This window comes from Mobula hypostoma, chromosome 13, assembly GCF_963921235.1.
Source record: "Mobula hypostoma chromosome 13, sMobHyp1.1, whole genome shotgun sequence".
NCBI lineage: Eukaryota > Metazoa > Chordata > Chondrichthyes > Myliobatiformes > Myliobatidae > Mobula > Mobula hypostoma.
In genome coordinates, this window is record NC_086109.1 from 13720052 (window position 1) to 13734276 (window position 14225).

The 14225-nt window shown below is 38.8% G+C and overlaps 1 protein-coding gene across 3 annotated transcripts in view; it reads left to right on the plus strand.

Moving 5' to 3' along the window:
- zc3h11a (zinc finger CCCH-type containing 11A) overlaps positions 1-11291 on the plus strand; it is a 30738-nt gene extending 19447 nt beyond the window's left edge. For 2 of the 3 annotated variants that reach the window (XM_063065314.1, XM_063065315.1), the window contains exons 15-19: positions 1086-1177; positions 2024-2333; positions 6024-6199; positions 7516-7574; positions 8533-11291. In XM_063065314.1, coding sequence (XP_062921384.1) covers positions 1086-1177; positions 2024-2333; positions 6024-6199; positions 7516-7574; positions 8533-8785 — 890 coding nt within the window. In that variant the 3' untranslated portion in view covers positions 8786-11291. The remainder of the gene's footprint in view (positions 1-1085; positions 1178-2023; positions 2334-6023; positions 6200-7515; positions 7575-8532) is intronic. The other variant, XM_063065316.1, reaches the window with a different exon arrangement.
- Positions 11292-14225: the final 2934 nt, after the last annotated feature.

Below are 14225 nucleotides of genomic sequence, written 5' to 3' on the forward strand. Positions count from 1 at the left end.
TGTGTTTGCTTCACCACAAAGTGCTTTCAATGTATGCCTACATAAACTGCTGTGTCACATCTATAAGTCAATGCCTTCTGTTCCTTAAATGCAAGCCTTTCTAAGAATCAACAGCATTAATAATTTTGCCATATTCCCATCTTGTCATCTGCAAATCCATTTGCTTCAGCTAATGTAGATTTGTTAGCAAATGGTATCCCAAGAACTTCCCCATCAGAAACACAATTAGGAGTGAGCACAACCATTCTAAGTCCAAGCTACTGGAGGTTTTGAAATTAATCTTGAAACTGTGACCAAGTAATTTTGATTTGCATGGCTCTGTTAATGTTGTGCATTTCCATAACTGAAAAATGCAAACTTTGGAAGATGAGACCTTGAGCTAACCCCACTTGTTTCATTAAAAACAGTAATTATTTTTTAAGGCTTTTTAAAAAAATAAGTAAACTAAATTACTGATTTATGTTGAGCGACATGTATGTAAACGTTTGTAGACATTAAGAGTTGAAATATGTGTACCTTAAACTCGGGCTTAATCTCTAAGGCATTGCACAATGTGAAGAAATAAAGAGATTAGAGATTTATTTTAATGAAACCAATATAACTGGTTTTATTTGAAATGTCAATTTTTAATGGAAAGTATATTGCTTAGAAATGTACTCTTATTCTAGAGCTGAGTTTCTCAACCTGGGGTCCCCTTCCTCAATGGTATTGATCCATGCCATAATAAAGGTTGCAGACCCCTGTTCTAGAGGTTGAATTATTAAAGGCCAACACTCAATCGATAAAATCTGATGAAAGAAGTTTGTTTTTAACACAAATTTAGAAAGTTGTGAAATACATTAACAGGGTTAGTGTTAAATCCGTGGTTTTGGATGTTCACTGGATGAAGGTGAATTAAGGGATATGTGATCAGCATAGTCGTGTCAGGTTGGGACAAAAGATCATCAGTAAATTCACCTGGTTGTTTCTGTTACTTCAAGCTTGAATTTCATTTGTGTTTTTTTGTGTGTGTGTATAGTATTTTATGTATACATGTGTGTATATGTTCAAAGGCACTTTTATAATATTATATATCTTTTGCTAAGAAGTTGTCAAGCCAGAAAAGATTGATAAAGAACCAGTGGATGTACAATCAGTGGACAGTGCTGCCGAAGGTTACTCCAGAGAATCTCAGAAGGTTAGTGCACTTTGACAAGAGACCAAAAATGTATTTCATCTTTTCAGTATTAAGAGTGATGATATAAAATCAAGTTGTATTTTACTGTAGGAATTGTTTTATAATTTGACTGAAATTGTTGGAAGAAAAGCAGCAACATATTAATTCTGAGTTAATTCTACTCTGCAGAAAAAAAATTGTGTATTGTCCTGGAGGCAGTTAGAAAATGCAAATGAAGCTTTTTGAGAGTGGACTAAAACAAATAGTGAATTGTAGGTTGTTACAGTGATCTTTATTCTCATCTCTGTAGTTGGCAACTGAAGGTCAAAGTGTTGAGGGACAAAAAGGCCAGGGAGAACAAATCACATTAACCAGTATCACAATGCTTTTTAAGTAAAGCTAAACAAAATTGGATTTGTTTCCAAAGGAGTGGAATTATAACACGAGGTTTCGCTGCCTTGTGCTGTATCTTGTGAAGAGTGTTTGTAGTACACTGTCCAATTCTGATTGAGTGTAAATAATCATTTTAAGGATGCAAGAAAATATTTATAAGGATATTATCGGAACTGCAAAGTTATAACAATTAAGAGGTAAATGGAATCTATTCTTAAAAATGGTAAAATTAGAGGTCGTTATCAGTGTAAGCTTGTCAGTAGAAAATTTAAAAGGAATTTTTTCAAAATGCCAAAAAAGTAGAAATTTCTGTCACAGGGAACAGCTGGCATTGCAGCATTGATGTCTTTAAAGGGAAGTTATAAGCTGTGGAAATAAGGACAGGAGGAAGCTAAAAATGGATCAGAATGAACATGTTATGCCAAAATGGTCTGTTTTCTGCTACATTTTTAATGAAATTCTATCACTCTGTAGCTTGAAAGTAGAAAGGAAGCTTCAAGATTGCAGAATGTGCAAGTCAAAAGCTTTGAAGAAATACTGAAGGAAAAACGCCTCAGACAACAACAGGAGAAGGAGAAGCAGCAGAGTCAAGCGCCAGGCAAAGAGGTGACTACAAACGAAACGGACAGTGAGATTCAGGTCCTGGAGAACAATAAACAGCTGACTGCTTCGCTGGATTTGAAGCCAAACAACTTTCTTGAAGTTGAACAACCGACTGTTAAGACGGAAGAAAACTTGACTGTTGCCAAACCTGAAACAGCAGAACCTGCACTTGCTTTGAAAGGTATTTGTCCTAGGATTACAGTTGCAGTTACAGGTGGTTGTTTACCCATGTATTTCAAAACTGCTCCAGAGAAGCTGGCAGATCTGATGCGCAATAATTTGAGTTAAAATAATACTGTACTAATATTTTTCACTTATTTCTTGGACCATAGTAAAGTGTGTGCAGCTGTTTCTCCTTCACACTGTCCTGCCCCTTTTTTTAAGATAAATGATCAATGCAGATGTGTATGCAGCACTGATGTATTGACGTGCACATCTTCTGAGCATTGCTGGCAGATGTAGCATCTCATATGAAGCAGTCCTTGGGATGGGAGTGGGTGTCTGTAATCTTTCTGGTTGTGAACGCAAGCTATTATTTGTTAATCATTAATGGAAATTCTGTGCCAATTCTCCATATCCCTCTACTCTTTGTCTATGAAGTATTTACCTACCTCTACTTCTGATGAAGTAGCTGCCACCATCCTTCAGGGCAGAGAGAGAATTCCAGAGATTCGCCACAAACTGAGAAAAGAAGTTTCCACATACTCAGTTTTAAATGACTAAGCCCTTATTGCATGGTTATGTGCCTTTTTTCGACATTCTCCCACTGGTGAAAACATCCCCAGATCTACCCTGTCAAGCCCAAGTCTGATCTTGCATGTTCCCTCCTTGCAAGATCACTGGTGAATTTTTTTTGTACTGCCTGCAGTGTTACTATATTTTTTTTGGGTAAGGGAACCAAAACTGTGCTCAATATGCCAGGTAAAGCCCTGTGCAGCTGAAACAAAACTTCTGTCATTTTAAATCCACCCCTTTGCAAAGAAAGCAAAAGTGCTGTTTTCCTTCCTTAATAGATAGCATTTTCCTTGCTTATATTGGGCTGACTGATCTTCTGGTTTTCTCCCTTCCTCCCTCTTCAAATACTAAAGTTGTATTTCCTTCTGATCTGATTTGGAGAAACCATTCTTTTTCAGTGTAATTTTAGAAGATGGCTACCAATGCATTTGTTATCTCCATAACTGCCTCTGTCTAAATTGTGGGAGGAAATTCATCAGATCTTGGAGAATTTTTGGTGTTCTTCCCCTTGAGTTTCTCCAGTTCTTTTTGCCAAACTACACTTCAACTCTTCAATCTCTCTTCACTCGTATTCCCCATTTTTTGAGAGGTTTTGTGTTTACTGTGACAACAGATGCAAAATGTGGTCAAGATTTGTTCAAGGTTTCCAGCATCTGCAGAATCTCTTGTGCAAAATATGTTCAGTTTTTGCACAGTGACTTATTCCCCAATATTTCTTCTGTCTCATTTATTTGTGTGAGGTGGTGTAGTGGTTAACTTACTGAATTAGCAGCTAGAGTTTTGGTCTGTTGTTCAAATCTTCATATGGAAGCCGGGGAATTGAAGTAATTATTTAAATGTCTTGGGGGGGGGGGGGGCAGCACCGGAGACTTGGAGCCACTCAAGATCTTGGAAGCTGTCTGTGTGGAGTTTGCACATTCTTGTCCATTTTTTTGCAGATCCCAAAGGTAGTTGCTAGGTTAATTGGCCATGATAAATAGTTCTTAGTTTATAGGTAGTGATGGAATCAGAGGGAAGCTGATGGGGTGGCATGGTTAGCACAATGCTTTGCGGTGCCAGCGACTCAGGTTCAGTTCTTGGCGCTGCCCACTAGATGTATGTACGTTCTCCCCCTGACCGCATGGGTTTCCTCCTGGTGCTCCGGTTTCCCCCCACTTTCCAAAGACTTGCTGGTTGGTAAGTTAATTGGCCATTGTAAGTTGTTCCATGATTAGGCTAGGGTTAAATTTGGGGCTGGAGGGGCCTACTCCATCTCAATAAATAAAAAATAAACAATGTGGGAAGAATAAAATAAGTGGACTTGTATAGGATTAGTGTAAATGGTGAGTGATCGTTACATAAGAACATAAGAAATAGGAGCAGGAGTAGGCCATCTGGCCCGTAGATCCAGCTCCACCATTCAATAAGATCATCGCTGATCTGACCATGGATTCATCTCCACCTACCTGCCTTTTCCCCGGAACCCTTAATTCCCCTTCTACGCAAAAATCTATCCAATCTTGTCTTAAATATATTTACCGAGGTAGCCTCCACTGCTTCATTGGGCAGAGAATTCCTCAGGTCCACCACTCCCTGAGAAAAGCAATTCCTCCTCATCTCCGTCCTAAATCTACTCCCCCAGATTTTGAGGCTATGTCCCCTAGTTCTAGTATCACCTACCAGTGGAAACAACTTCCCTGCTTCCTGGGTTATGTGCTGTATCTCTGACTGTTAATCTTTTTACATTTGTATAGATCTAGTTTCTTTCTTACTCGATTACATAAGTTCTACATATTCATTTCTTTAAGTCCTTGCTGAATTGAAATTTTCCTAGAACTCAGCTTGTTGCTTTTTTTTTCCTCAACATTAGAAACATTGTCCATTTACCTAAATGCTCCATAATCTGTCAGTCATTGCGCTATTTTTCCTTTTGGATTTTTGTTTTAATGCACTTTGTATGGTTGATCCAACTGCAATACTGCTGATGCAACTGAAGAGACTACTTATTTAAAGCATAATTGTTTAGGTTGTCAATCCAGTCTAGTGTGTAAAATGCCAACAATAATTTTATGTTCCTGTTTTTAAAAGAAAATTCCCCTTTCCTTCAGGTACCTCTCCCCATCTCTTACACTCAGTTATGATCCGTTTATTTAATACTCCCTTTTATTGTTTTTATTTAGTTCCTATCCTCTCTTTGCTCTCTCTCCACAAAATCTGATTCAAGATTCAATTTTCTTTTTTTTGTTGCACTTTTTTATTTGTCATTTCATTTTGATCTTGGATTGACAAGCTGGCAGGTGCCTGTGTTTGAGGAGAATCCAGCTGAAACAAAAATGCAGAGGGAGAATAGTAAAGCAAGAGTCTGGATGAATCTCTGTGCTACTCACTGGAATTCAGAAGAATTGGGGGTGGGGGGTTGTCCTCATTGAAACCTATTGAATGGTGAAAGGCCTCGATAGAGTGGCTGTGAAAAGGATGTGTGATCTGTGGAATTTGTTGCCACATACGGCTGTGGAGGCGAAGTCATTGGGTATATTGACGGCAGAGGTTAAAAGATTCTTGATTAGTCAAGGCATGAAGGGATATGGGGAGAAAGCAGGACATTGAGGCTGAGAGGAAATGGATCAGCCATGACAAAATGGTGGAGAAGACTCGATGGGCCGGATGGCTAATTCTTCTACTATATCTTAACATCTTTGGAGCTGGTTACTGGTCCATTTTAATAAGGTTCATAAATTACCTTCTGATAGTATGGTTTCAAAGATTTATTAATTTTAATATATAATAGCATATTGCATTGAGCAATATTTATTGAAAATTTAAAAATCCTGGAAATACTCACCAAATTGAGTCGCTTCTGTGGTAAATACAGAATTAGTGTTTCAGGTCAAAGACATGTCTTTATGTTCTCTTCTGCCAAAGGGCCTTAAACCTGAAACATATTGATTTCACAGATGATCCTTGAACTGCTAAATATTTCCAACATTTTCTGTTTTGCTTTACATTTCAGGCATCTGTTTTTACATGGTTTTTCGCTGTATATTGCATCTGTTCATAATGAGCCACTTTTATTGGATAGACCTGTTGTGCATGTGATTTGATTAGGTTGTATCAGGCTTTTTTCTGATTCTCTAATGTCTCGTTATCTCTCTCACAGTGAAACCCAAATTAAATGTGAAACCGTCAGTAGTGAAGAACTCTTGTCCTGTGAGGATTGGCCAGAAACGCAAATCCCCAGACAACAATCCTTCAACTGTTATGGCAGTGAAACCCCTCAACTCCGTAACTACTGATCAGATGAAGCAGCCGCCAGCGGCTGAGAAGATTATTACTGTAAGAACCTCTATTGTTTCAACCATGTTTCTTGTGGAATGATCTCAAAAATAGTGGTTATTAACTTGGCTCAAAAGGTGCTTTCTAATTATCAAAAAAAACCAAATAGGTATATGGCTTCTGTCAACTTAAAATATCATGTCCCAGTGCAAAATGCACTTTAAATCTAAGGGTTGGATATGTGGCATGACGGTGGAAAATTCTGGCTTTTTATCTCTTCCAATACGCTTCTTTAGAGAGGTAGTCAGCTTTGGGAGACCAGGGACGGATTGGGAGACTTGTCCACAGCTAACCTTTGTCCCTGGTATTTTGTGCAATATGTATCCTAGTAAAATGCACTGCATTTTCTTGCCATTGCTATTCTAACAGTACCTTCCAAATCTATGATCTCTGCCACCAAGAATTGAAAAAATAGCAAGCACAACCCCTTCAAGTTGCACATCCTGGCTTGGAAATATATCACCATTCCTTCATGGCATTAGGTTTAAATCCTAGAACTAGCTACCTAACAACACTGTGAGTGTATACTTAAAGTGAGAGTTGATAGGTTCTTGATTAGTAAAGGTGTCAAAGGGAGCAGACGAGAGAATGAATTTGAGATGAAAAATGAATCAACCATGATTGAATGATGGAGCAGATTTGATGGTCTGAAAGTCTAATTCTGCTCCTATGTCTTATGGTCTAGTACCTTCACCAGGAGCACCGCAGCAGTTGATGAAGGCAGATTATTTGGGAATACTGGTTTTCCCCGTGACACCCTCAATCTGAAAATAAGGGTGGTATAATTAGGTTGCAACACTGGTTGAATTTTTTTTAATTATTTAGAATCTAAAACTTCCATCACCATGTGCATCTTGAGAAATGAGAGAATTTTTTTTTGTTTTAGAAGTATTAGTAAACTTGTAATATCCACATCTAATAGACAACAAAGTAAATCCTCATACTGTAGCCCAGGAGGAAGATGGATCTGCTTGCTATATTGGCAAATATTGCCATGACATTACATTTGTACTGTATTTTGAGTTCCAGCTGCTCCTCTTATCTATACACTCAACAATACTCCAGCATTGTCCTCAGATTTCTTTGATTGTTCTTTCTGCAAGGATTGTGAAAAGTGCACCTTATAATATTTTTCTGATAATCGTGTCCAGATGAATGGTCTTGGCACCAAGCTTTAGCTGTGTGCTCCTCTCTGTAGAAGCTGCCTGACCTGCTGAGTTCCTCAAGCAGTTTATGTATATTTTTTTGCTCTGGATTTGCAGCATCTGCAGAAATCTCTTGTGTTTATAATATTCTAAATATATTTTTCCCCTCAGTCTGGGCCACTGCCTCTCCAGGAGGAAGATAAAACACCTTCAGAGAGATCCAAGGAAAGGTAAGATCTCAATAGTATTATCCTGGATGGAATGTCTTTACCTTCAAATCTTGTAATCCTGAAAATATCTGACAAGCCACTCAGTTCTCAGGTAGTTTGGGGTGGACTGGAATTAAAGACACTCGAAAAAGGATAACCATGGAGAGGAAAGTACCACGGTGAGTGAAACACTGAGAGCAGAAGTTAACAAGGAGAGAGGCTGCGAGGTAACCCACTTCGCAGTTTACTTAGAAGAATGCAGAAATGATTGTGAAGTAAATGGTTTGGGGTGAGCAAGTGGAGCACCAGCAAAAATTAGATATCAGAGCAAACAAATCCCAAGAATAGGCACGGGTGCAGACATATTTAAAGGCCGGCAGCATTGCTCTTTGTCTCAAGCACAAAGGGATATGGGAGTAATTTGATTCAGCAGGATTGTGCATGGATGCAGTCTAATGCAGTGCGTTCAGTTTCAAGCACTGCATCCCAGTGAATGTACATGGATCTTGGAAGCAATAGAGTATGCTGGTAGCGTGCGTCGTTGTGTTTACTGTTTTGATGGTATTTAGCATCTGGCCGGAGAGCTTTCCTTGACTGGGTTGTGTTGCAGTAAATAACAGTAACAGAATTGGCATAGCATAGAGATTAGTGTAACATTATTACAGTGCCTGCTGTAGGATCAGGGTTCGATTCCAGGTACTGCCTGTAAGGAGTTTGTACGTTGTCTTCCCATGTTCCAAAGAGACACGGTTAGGGCTAGTGAGTGTGGACATGCTTTGTTGGCACTGGAAGCATGGCGACATTTGTCCAGCACAGTTCTCACTAATTTGCTGTTGATGTATTTCATTGTACAGGTATGTTTGATTGACATGTGACAAATACAACTAGTCTTTAAAATCTTTTAATCTTTAAGTATTCAAAGTATTTTCAACGAAAAAGAAATAAATGATTACAGTTGACTTTATTGCTTGCCTTCCAGGCTGCACCCTGATGAGCAGAACAAGACAACGAGCCGGTTGCTGCCTGGAGTAGCAGCTTTCTCTCCTCCCCGACTGTCTGCCAAGGTTCGGAGGCTGAGTTCTGCCACATCCAGATCTGCGGTGGCTGAGGATGACTTCGAAGAACTGATGAAAGAATTCTCAGATGATAAACTGGAGGCAGAAATCGACCTGGATCCTGGAAAGGATGAAGACGACCTGTTGCTTGAGCTGTCTGAGATGATTGACAGCTGAAATGTGTTGGGTATTTTTCTGGACCTACTCAAACCAATTTCAACCGCTTCTGGAATTTCCTGGATGATAAGAAACTGGTCTAGAGTTTTGTATTCGACTAGAATGTCTATTTTTAAGGCTGTGTATATATATATATATATATATATATATATTACTGTGTCTGCATATTGTATGCAGAGAAAAGCCAGGTCTGTTTTAAACATACCGATACCACCACCAAGTTATTCAGTTATGACCTCACAACTACTGGCTACACTTTCTTCTGACCCCAAGTACAAAAAAAAGAAGTAACATCTTGTCAAGTTCTGATTCTAACAATTTGAAGGAACCTCAGTGATGCAGCCTTTCTGGAGATGCGATGCTTTTCTGGCTGGAAACTGCTTTGTTGCGAAGTCCATGTCCAAAACAGAAGGGAAGTTCCACGGTCTTAAGCTCTGTATAATGCTAGTCTTTCCTTGGACTTGATCTCTCCATTTGTATAGTTCTTCTGTTGTGTTCTATCCAGCCATTGGTAATAAGAGCGTTATGATTGTGTGGAGTCACCCCCAGCCTCTCAGAAGATTGTGAACCAACCCAATTGTCTGCCATTTCCTAATATAAAAAACAAGTCTTTTGTTTTCTCAATTGTAAAAAGCTCCACGTGGTGTTGGCTTGAGATAAATGATTTTTCTGTTTATTGTATTAAAGGGTCTGACTACACAGAAATTGAAATGTTGTGATTCCCAAACTGAATTTTTTTGAGGAGTCGTCTAGTCTGAGCCCAGGATGTATATCATTGCAAGTTGTCTGTGTACTGTGTGTAGCAGGGACAGTTGACAACTGTCAAGTTACATAGTTTGAGGAATGTTTTGGTTTTTAGAAGCTCTGACTGTAACTATCATATTTTGTCACTGTAACATGGATGGACTTTAACCCTCACAATTTCCTCATAACTTTTCCCTCATCAGTTTCATTGTATATTCAAGTCCAATATATTTTTGTGTGAATTGTGAGGCTCTCCAGACTCAGCCTACAGGTATTTGAAGACAACAGTTATGATCCATTTGAAGGTGATTTCTTACCTCTTTGTGTACGGGTATCAAGGCTGTGATTATAACTACAGTTGGTAGGGTGGTAGAATGAAACACTAATAGTACTTTAAAATAGTGCTTTAAAGCAACAGGCAGATAACAACAGAGGTTGCAATCAGAGGTTTAACTTGAGATGAAAAGAGAAGTCTAATTTTGAAGCCAGAGCATCAAAAACACTTGTAGTCCATAATTTGGCTGGTTTGTGAAGAAGGGCTGGATGTGCTTGTGCATTCTCCTAGGCTCAAAATGATTCTGCACTGTGTACCATGTCAAGGAGATGTATCCATAGTGCTTTCAGTAAAGGATTTTGGTATTGCTAGCAACAGAGACCATGGAAGTAAAGCCAGTGTGTGCTAGCTTTTAGCCAGTCCACCTGTTACTTGCAGCTCGTGATATTGTAAAAGCCAGCTATCTACTCTCACGATCCATTGATTTGGTTGGAAACTGATTTTCTAGTCATTACAATGGGGTTAGAAGAACTTTATATAAAAAAAAAAGCTGCTCCTTTGCAACTTAAACTTCGAAGAGATTTTGAAGGAAAAATGTCAGTTTTGAAATTGGGACACATCCAGTGTGGGTTTTAATCAAAAGAAGTGAAACTCATAAAGCAAAACTTCAGGGAATTACTTCCAAGCTGGCTGTGTTTGTAGTGCCTTAAGGTTTTGATGGCGAACTTTAAGTATACACCCATAAGCATATATTTGTGTGTTACCAGAGCACTGTGTGTATGTGTGTAATGAGGATCTTCAACTCAGAGGGCAGCAGGAACTGCCCTGTTAACATGGGCTAGGAACAGAAGACCAATCTAAAAGAGCTTGGTGCTGCAGAACACTTAAAATTCAGGGCTGGTTGGATCTGTCGCACCTGAGCAGAGTTCATAGACTGCCAAAAATACCAGAGAAATGAATGGCCAACTTGTCCTCCCTGAAGGCCACTCTGCTTGGTGATCTTTGTCAGCTCCTGTACCTCAATGTGATGGAGTCCCTGCTTGATGGAATAACATGAAGGGAAGGAACCAAAGCTTTTAAAGCTTTTCAAAAATAACACCACAGATATTTCACAACACTGAAGCATGCATCTATGTACAAATGCAACTTTGTGTTCTAGAGCAGTTCCAATCCTGTAAATATGTAAGTTGCTTTCCTAAAGCAGCGCCTCTCATCAGTATTCTGCAGAAGCAATGCGATTGATCTCTTGTGAAACTTTGTAAATATTGTTCGTTTTAGTCCAATTATGGTTTGGATTCGAGCTGATAAAAATTAGTTTTAAAAGCTGTTGGGAGTCTGTTTTGTGTTTCTGCGTTTCTGCATTTCTGCCTTTTGACTTTATCAAGTACTTTTTATTAATTCAAAATGTACATCCATGGTAGTGGGTGATCTTATTTATGACTTGCGCAGACACCAAAATGTAATAATTTCTTTGTAATAAAGAGACTATTGTTCAATTTGTACAGCTTGCTGTGATGACTAGCTCTGCCTGGCAAAAATGGGTAAAATACACTCTGTCCATTTTATTAGGTATACAAGTAGAACCTGGCGTGATTTTCTACACACCACAGTTGTTAAGCATAGTTATTTGAATTACTGCTGCCTTCCTGTTAGCTTGAACCAGTCTGGTCATTCTCTTCTGACCTCTATCACTAACAAGACGTTTTTGCCCACAAATGTTACTGCTTTGTTTCACACCATTCTCAGTAAACTCGAGAGACTGTTGTGGGTGAAAATTGTAGATCAATTTCTGAGATACTCAAACCACCCCATCTGGCACCAACAATCAGTCCATTCCTTCCCCCATTTTGATGTTTAGTCTTGACTATGTCTGCATGCTTTTATGCATTGAGTTGCTGCCACATGATTGGCTGATTGGATATTTATATACCTAATGAAGTGGCCGCTTAGTGTAGATCTAAAAAAAAGTCAAATCACTACTTTTCCACACAGGTTTTAAAGTACAATTAAACAACCCAGAATGAGGACAGCACCGATTTATCAAATGTGAGGCATAGTCTAACCATGGTTTAATAAATGAATATGCCTTTGCCATTGAATCGCCATGGTTGTGATGGCATTAGATACCAGCCAATTTCTTGTCGATAGAAACACCATTCGTAAGAGTGAATGTCAGTATGGTACATGAATGGTGTCCTAACGTGGATATTTTCTGTCCATCACTTTCTAGACCAGAATTGTGATTAATGGGACCGGTAAATTTATTTATTTCACAGTTCTTCCTTAACCCCTCATCTTGGGCTGAGTGGGTTACCTTAAACTTTATCCTCTCGGAATTGAAAGATTGTAAACTTTATGTCATTGTTAAAAATCCAGAATGTTGGAACGAAGATGTTCCATCTGAAGAAGTTTGCATTTGCTTTCAAACTCAGTTTGCATATACTGTATATAACTCAATTTTAACAACAAAATTTTTGCCTCAGTATGCATAGATGATTTGATCATTTTTTTTTAGCTATACGTTTTTGGTATTAAGTGCAATTATCTGAACTTGCACCTATCAGCTGTATACATCAATACATGGAACATTAGTGAATTGATCATCAATGTTAATGCTTGCTGGGTAATGGATCAATCACTCCCATTTTCCTAACGGATGCACGTACTGGATTGAGCTTCAGACTTAGTTAAATCTCATATCAATCATCACATTTACAACTGATCCAGCTGTAATTTGTGGAGTAGAAATTTGTTCATGGTTGCTATGTTAATTAGTTTGATAAATTTGTTTACAGTACATAGGTTACCATATACACTACCTTGAGATTCATTGTCTTGCCGACATTTATGGGGCGGGGGGGAGAGAAATATGTTAGAATTTTACTAATGTGGTAGATTAATGTTTGCATGTTGTTTTCTGCTTCCAAAAGCTAGTTCTATGCACTTTAATGCGATAGAACATTACAAGCAGGATTTTCTTTGCACTGTATCTCATGCATTTACAATGAGGCTTTAACCTTTGCAGTTAGGTATAAATTTTAGGTATTTTTTATGTCAGTTAGCAATACATTCCACAATTTTAGTGCCAGTAGATAGTTGCACAGGGACCTTAGCTGAGGAAGTTTAGCATGATGCTGCCTGGTTTACAGAGTATGCATTATGATCAGAGATTAAGGGAGCTAGGGCTTTACTCTTTGGAGAGGAGACATGATAGAGGTGTACAAGATAATAAGAGGAATAGATAGAGTGGATAGCCAGCGCCTCTTCCCCAGGGCACCACTGCTCAATACAAGAGGACTTGGCTTTAAGGTAAGCGGTGGGAAGTTCAAGGGGGATATTAGAGGAAGGTTTTTTACTCAGAGAGTGGTTGGTGGGTGGAATGCACTGCCTGAGTCAGTGCTGGAGGCAGATACACTAGTGAAGTTTAAGAGACTACTAGACAGGTATATGGAGGAAGTTAAGGTGGGGGCTTATATGGGAGGCAGGGTTTAAGGGTTGGCACAACATTGTGGGCTGAAGGGCCTGTACTGTGCTGAACTATTCTATGTTCTATGATGTGTGAGAATACTGTGGTATTAAATATACATTTTTGTTTTCCTATTCTGTGATATTCGTTTGAAAAGGAAAACGTGTTTTAAGTATTGTATGTTTGGGGGGGGGGAGATAAAATAAAAACAATATCTGCTCCTGGGTCTTGTTGCACTGTCGGCTCTTTTGGCAGATCATGTTGTTTGCATGTAAACCCTATACTCAAAGGAATCTATTCTGAAATGTCATGAAAAGAAATTAAAGACTGCAGTTAAAGAAACTTAACTTCCTTTTAGGAATTCCTGGCCCATGAATACTTAGTGAAAGTATAATACCTTGAACCTTGTTTTCCATGCAATGGGAGCGATTCAAAGCCCATAAATGTTAATACTGTATTACCTCAAATATATTCTGCATTGCTCTCACCAGTCACCTCAGAACCTGCAGAATTGGGTTGGAAGTGAGTGTATTCAGTCCCAAGGAATGCCTATGAAGAAATTGGACAATTTTGCTAATGTAAGAACTTGGTGCAGTTCATGGCTTCTAATTGATTGTTGCAAAGTGGTCTGAAATATAACTACTGTAGATGATAGACAGCAATGATATAAATTCTGGCCATTGCCTTCAACTGAACCAGATCCCAAAGTCCTTTTAGGCTTTGGCTGAGTTACTGGCATCATACATAGTCTTTCCATCAATAAGACTATCTGTTTCATGGTAAATATTCGTCCCACCTCAATATTTGCTCATGCCTTTGTTCTTTTTGTTACCCTGTGACTTTACAGTTGTAGTGGTATCTGTCTTGGCTAGCCTCCATCTGAGAATTCATCCATAAATGCCACCTATGGGTGGCAAGGTAGCACAACTCTTTACAGTACAGGTGACCGGGGTTCA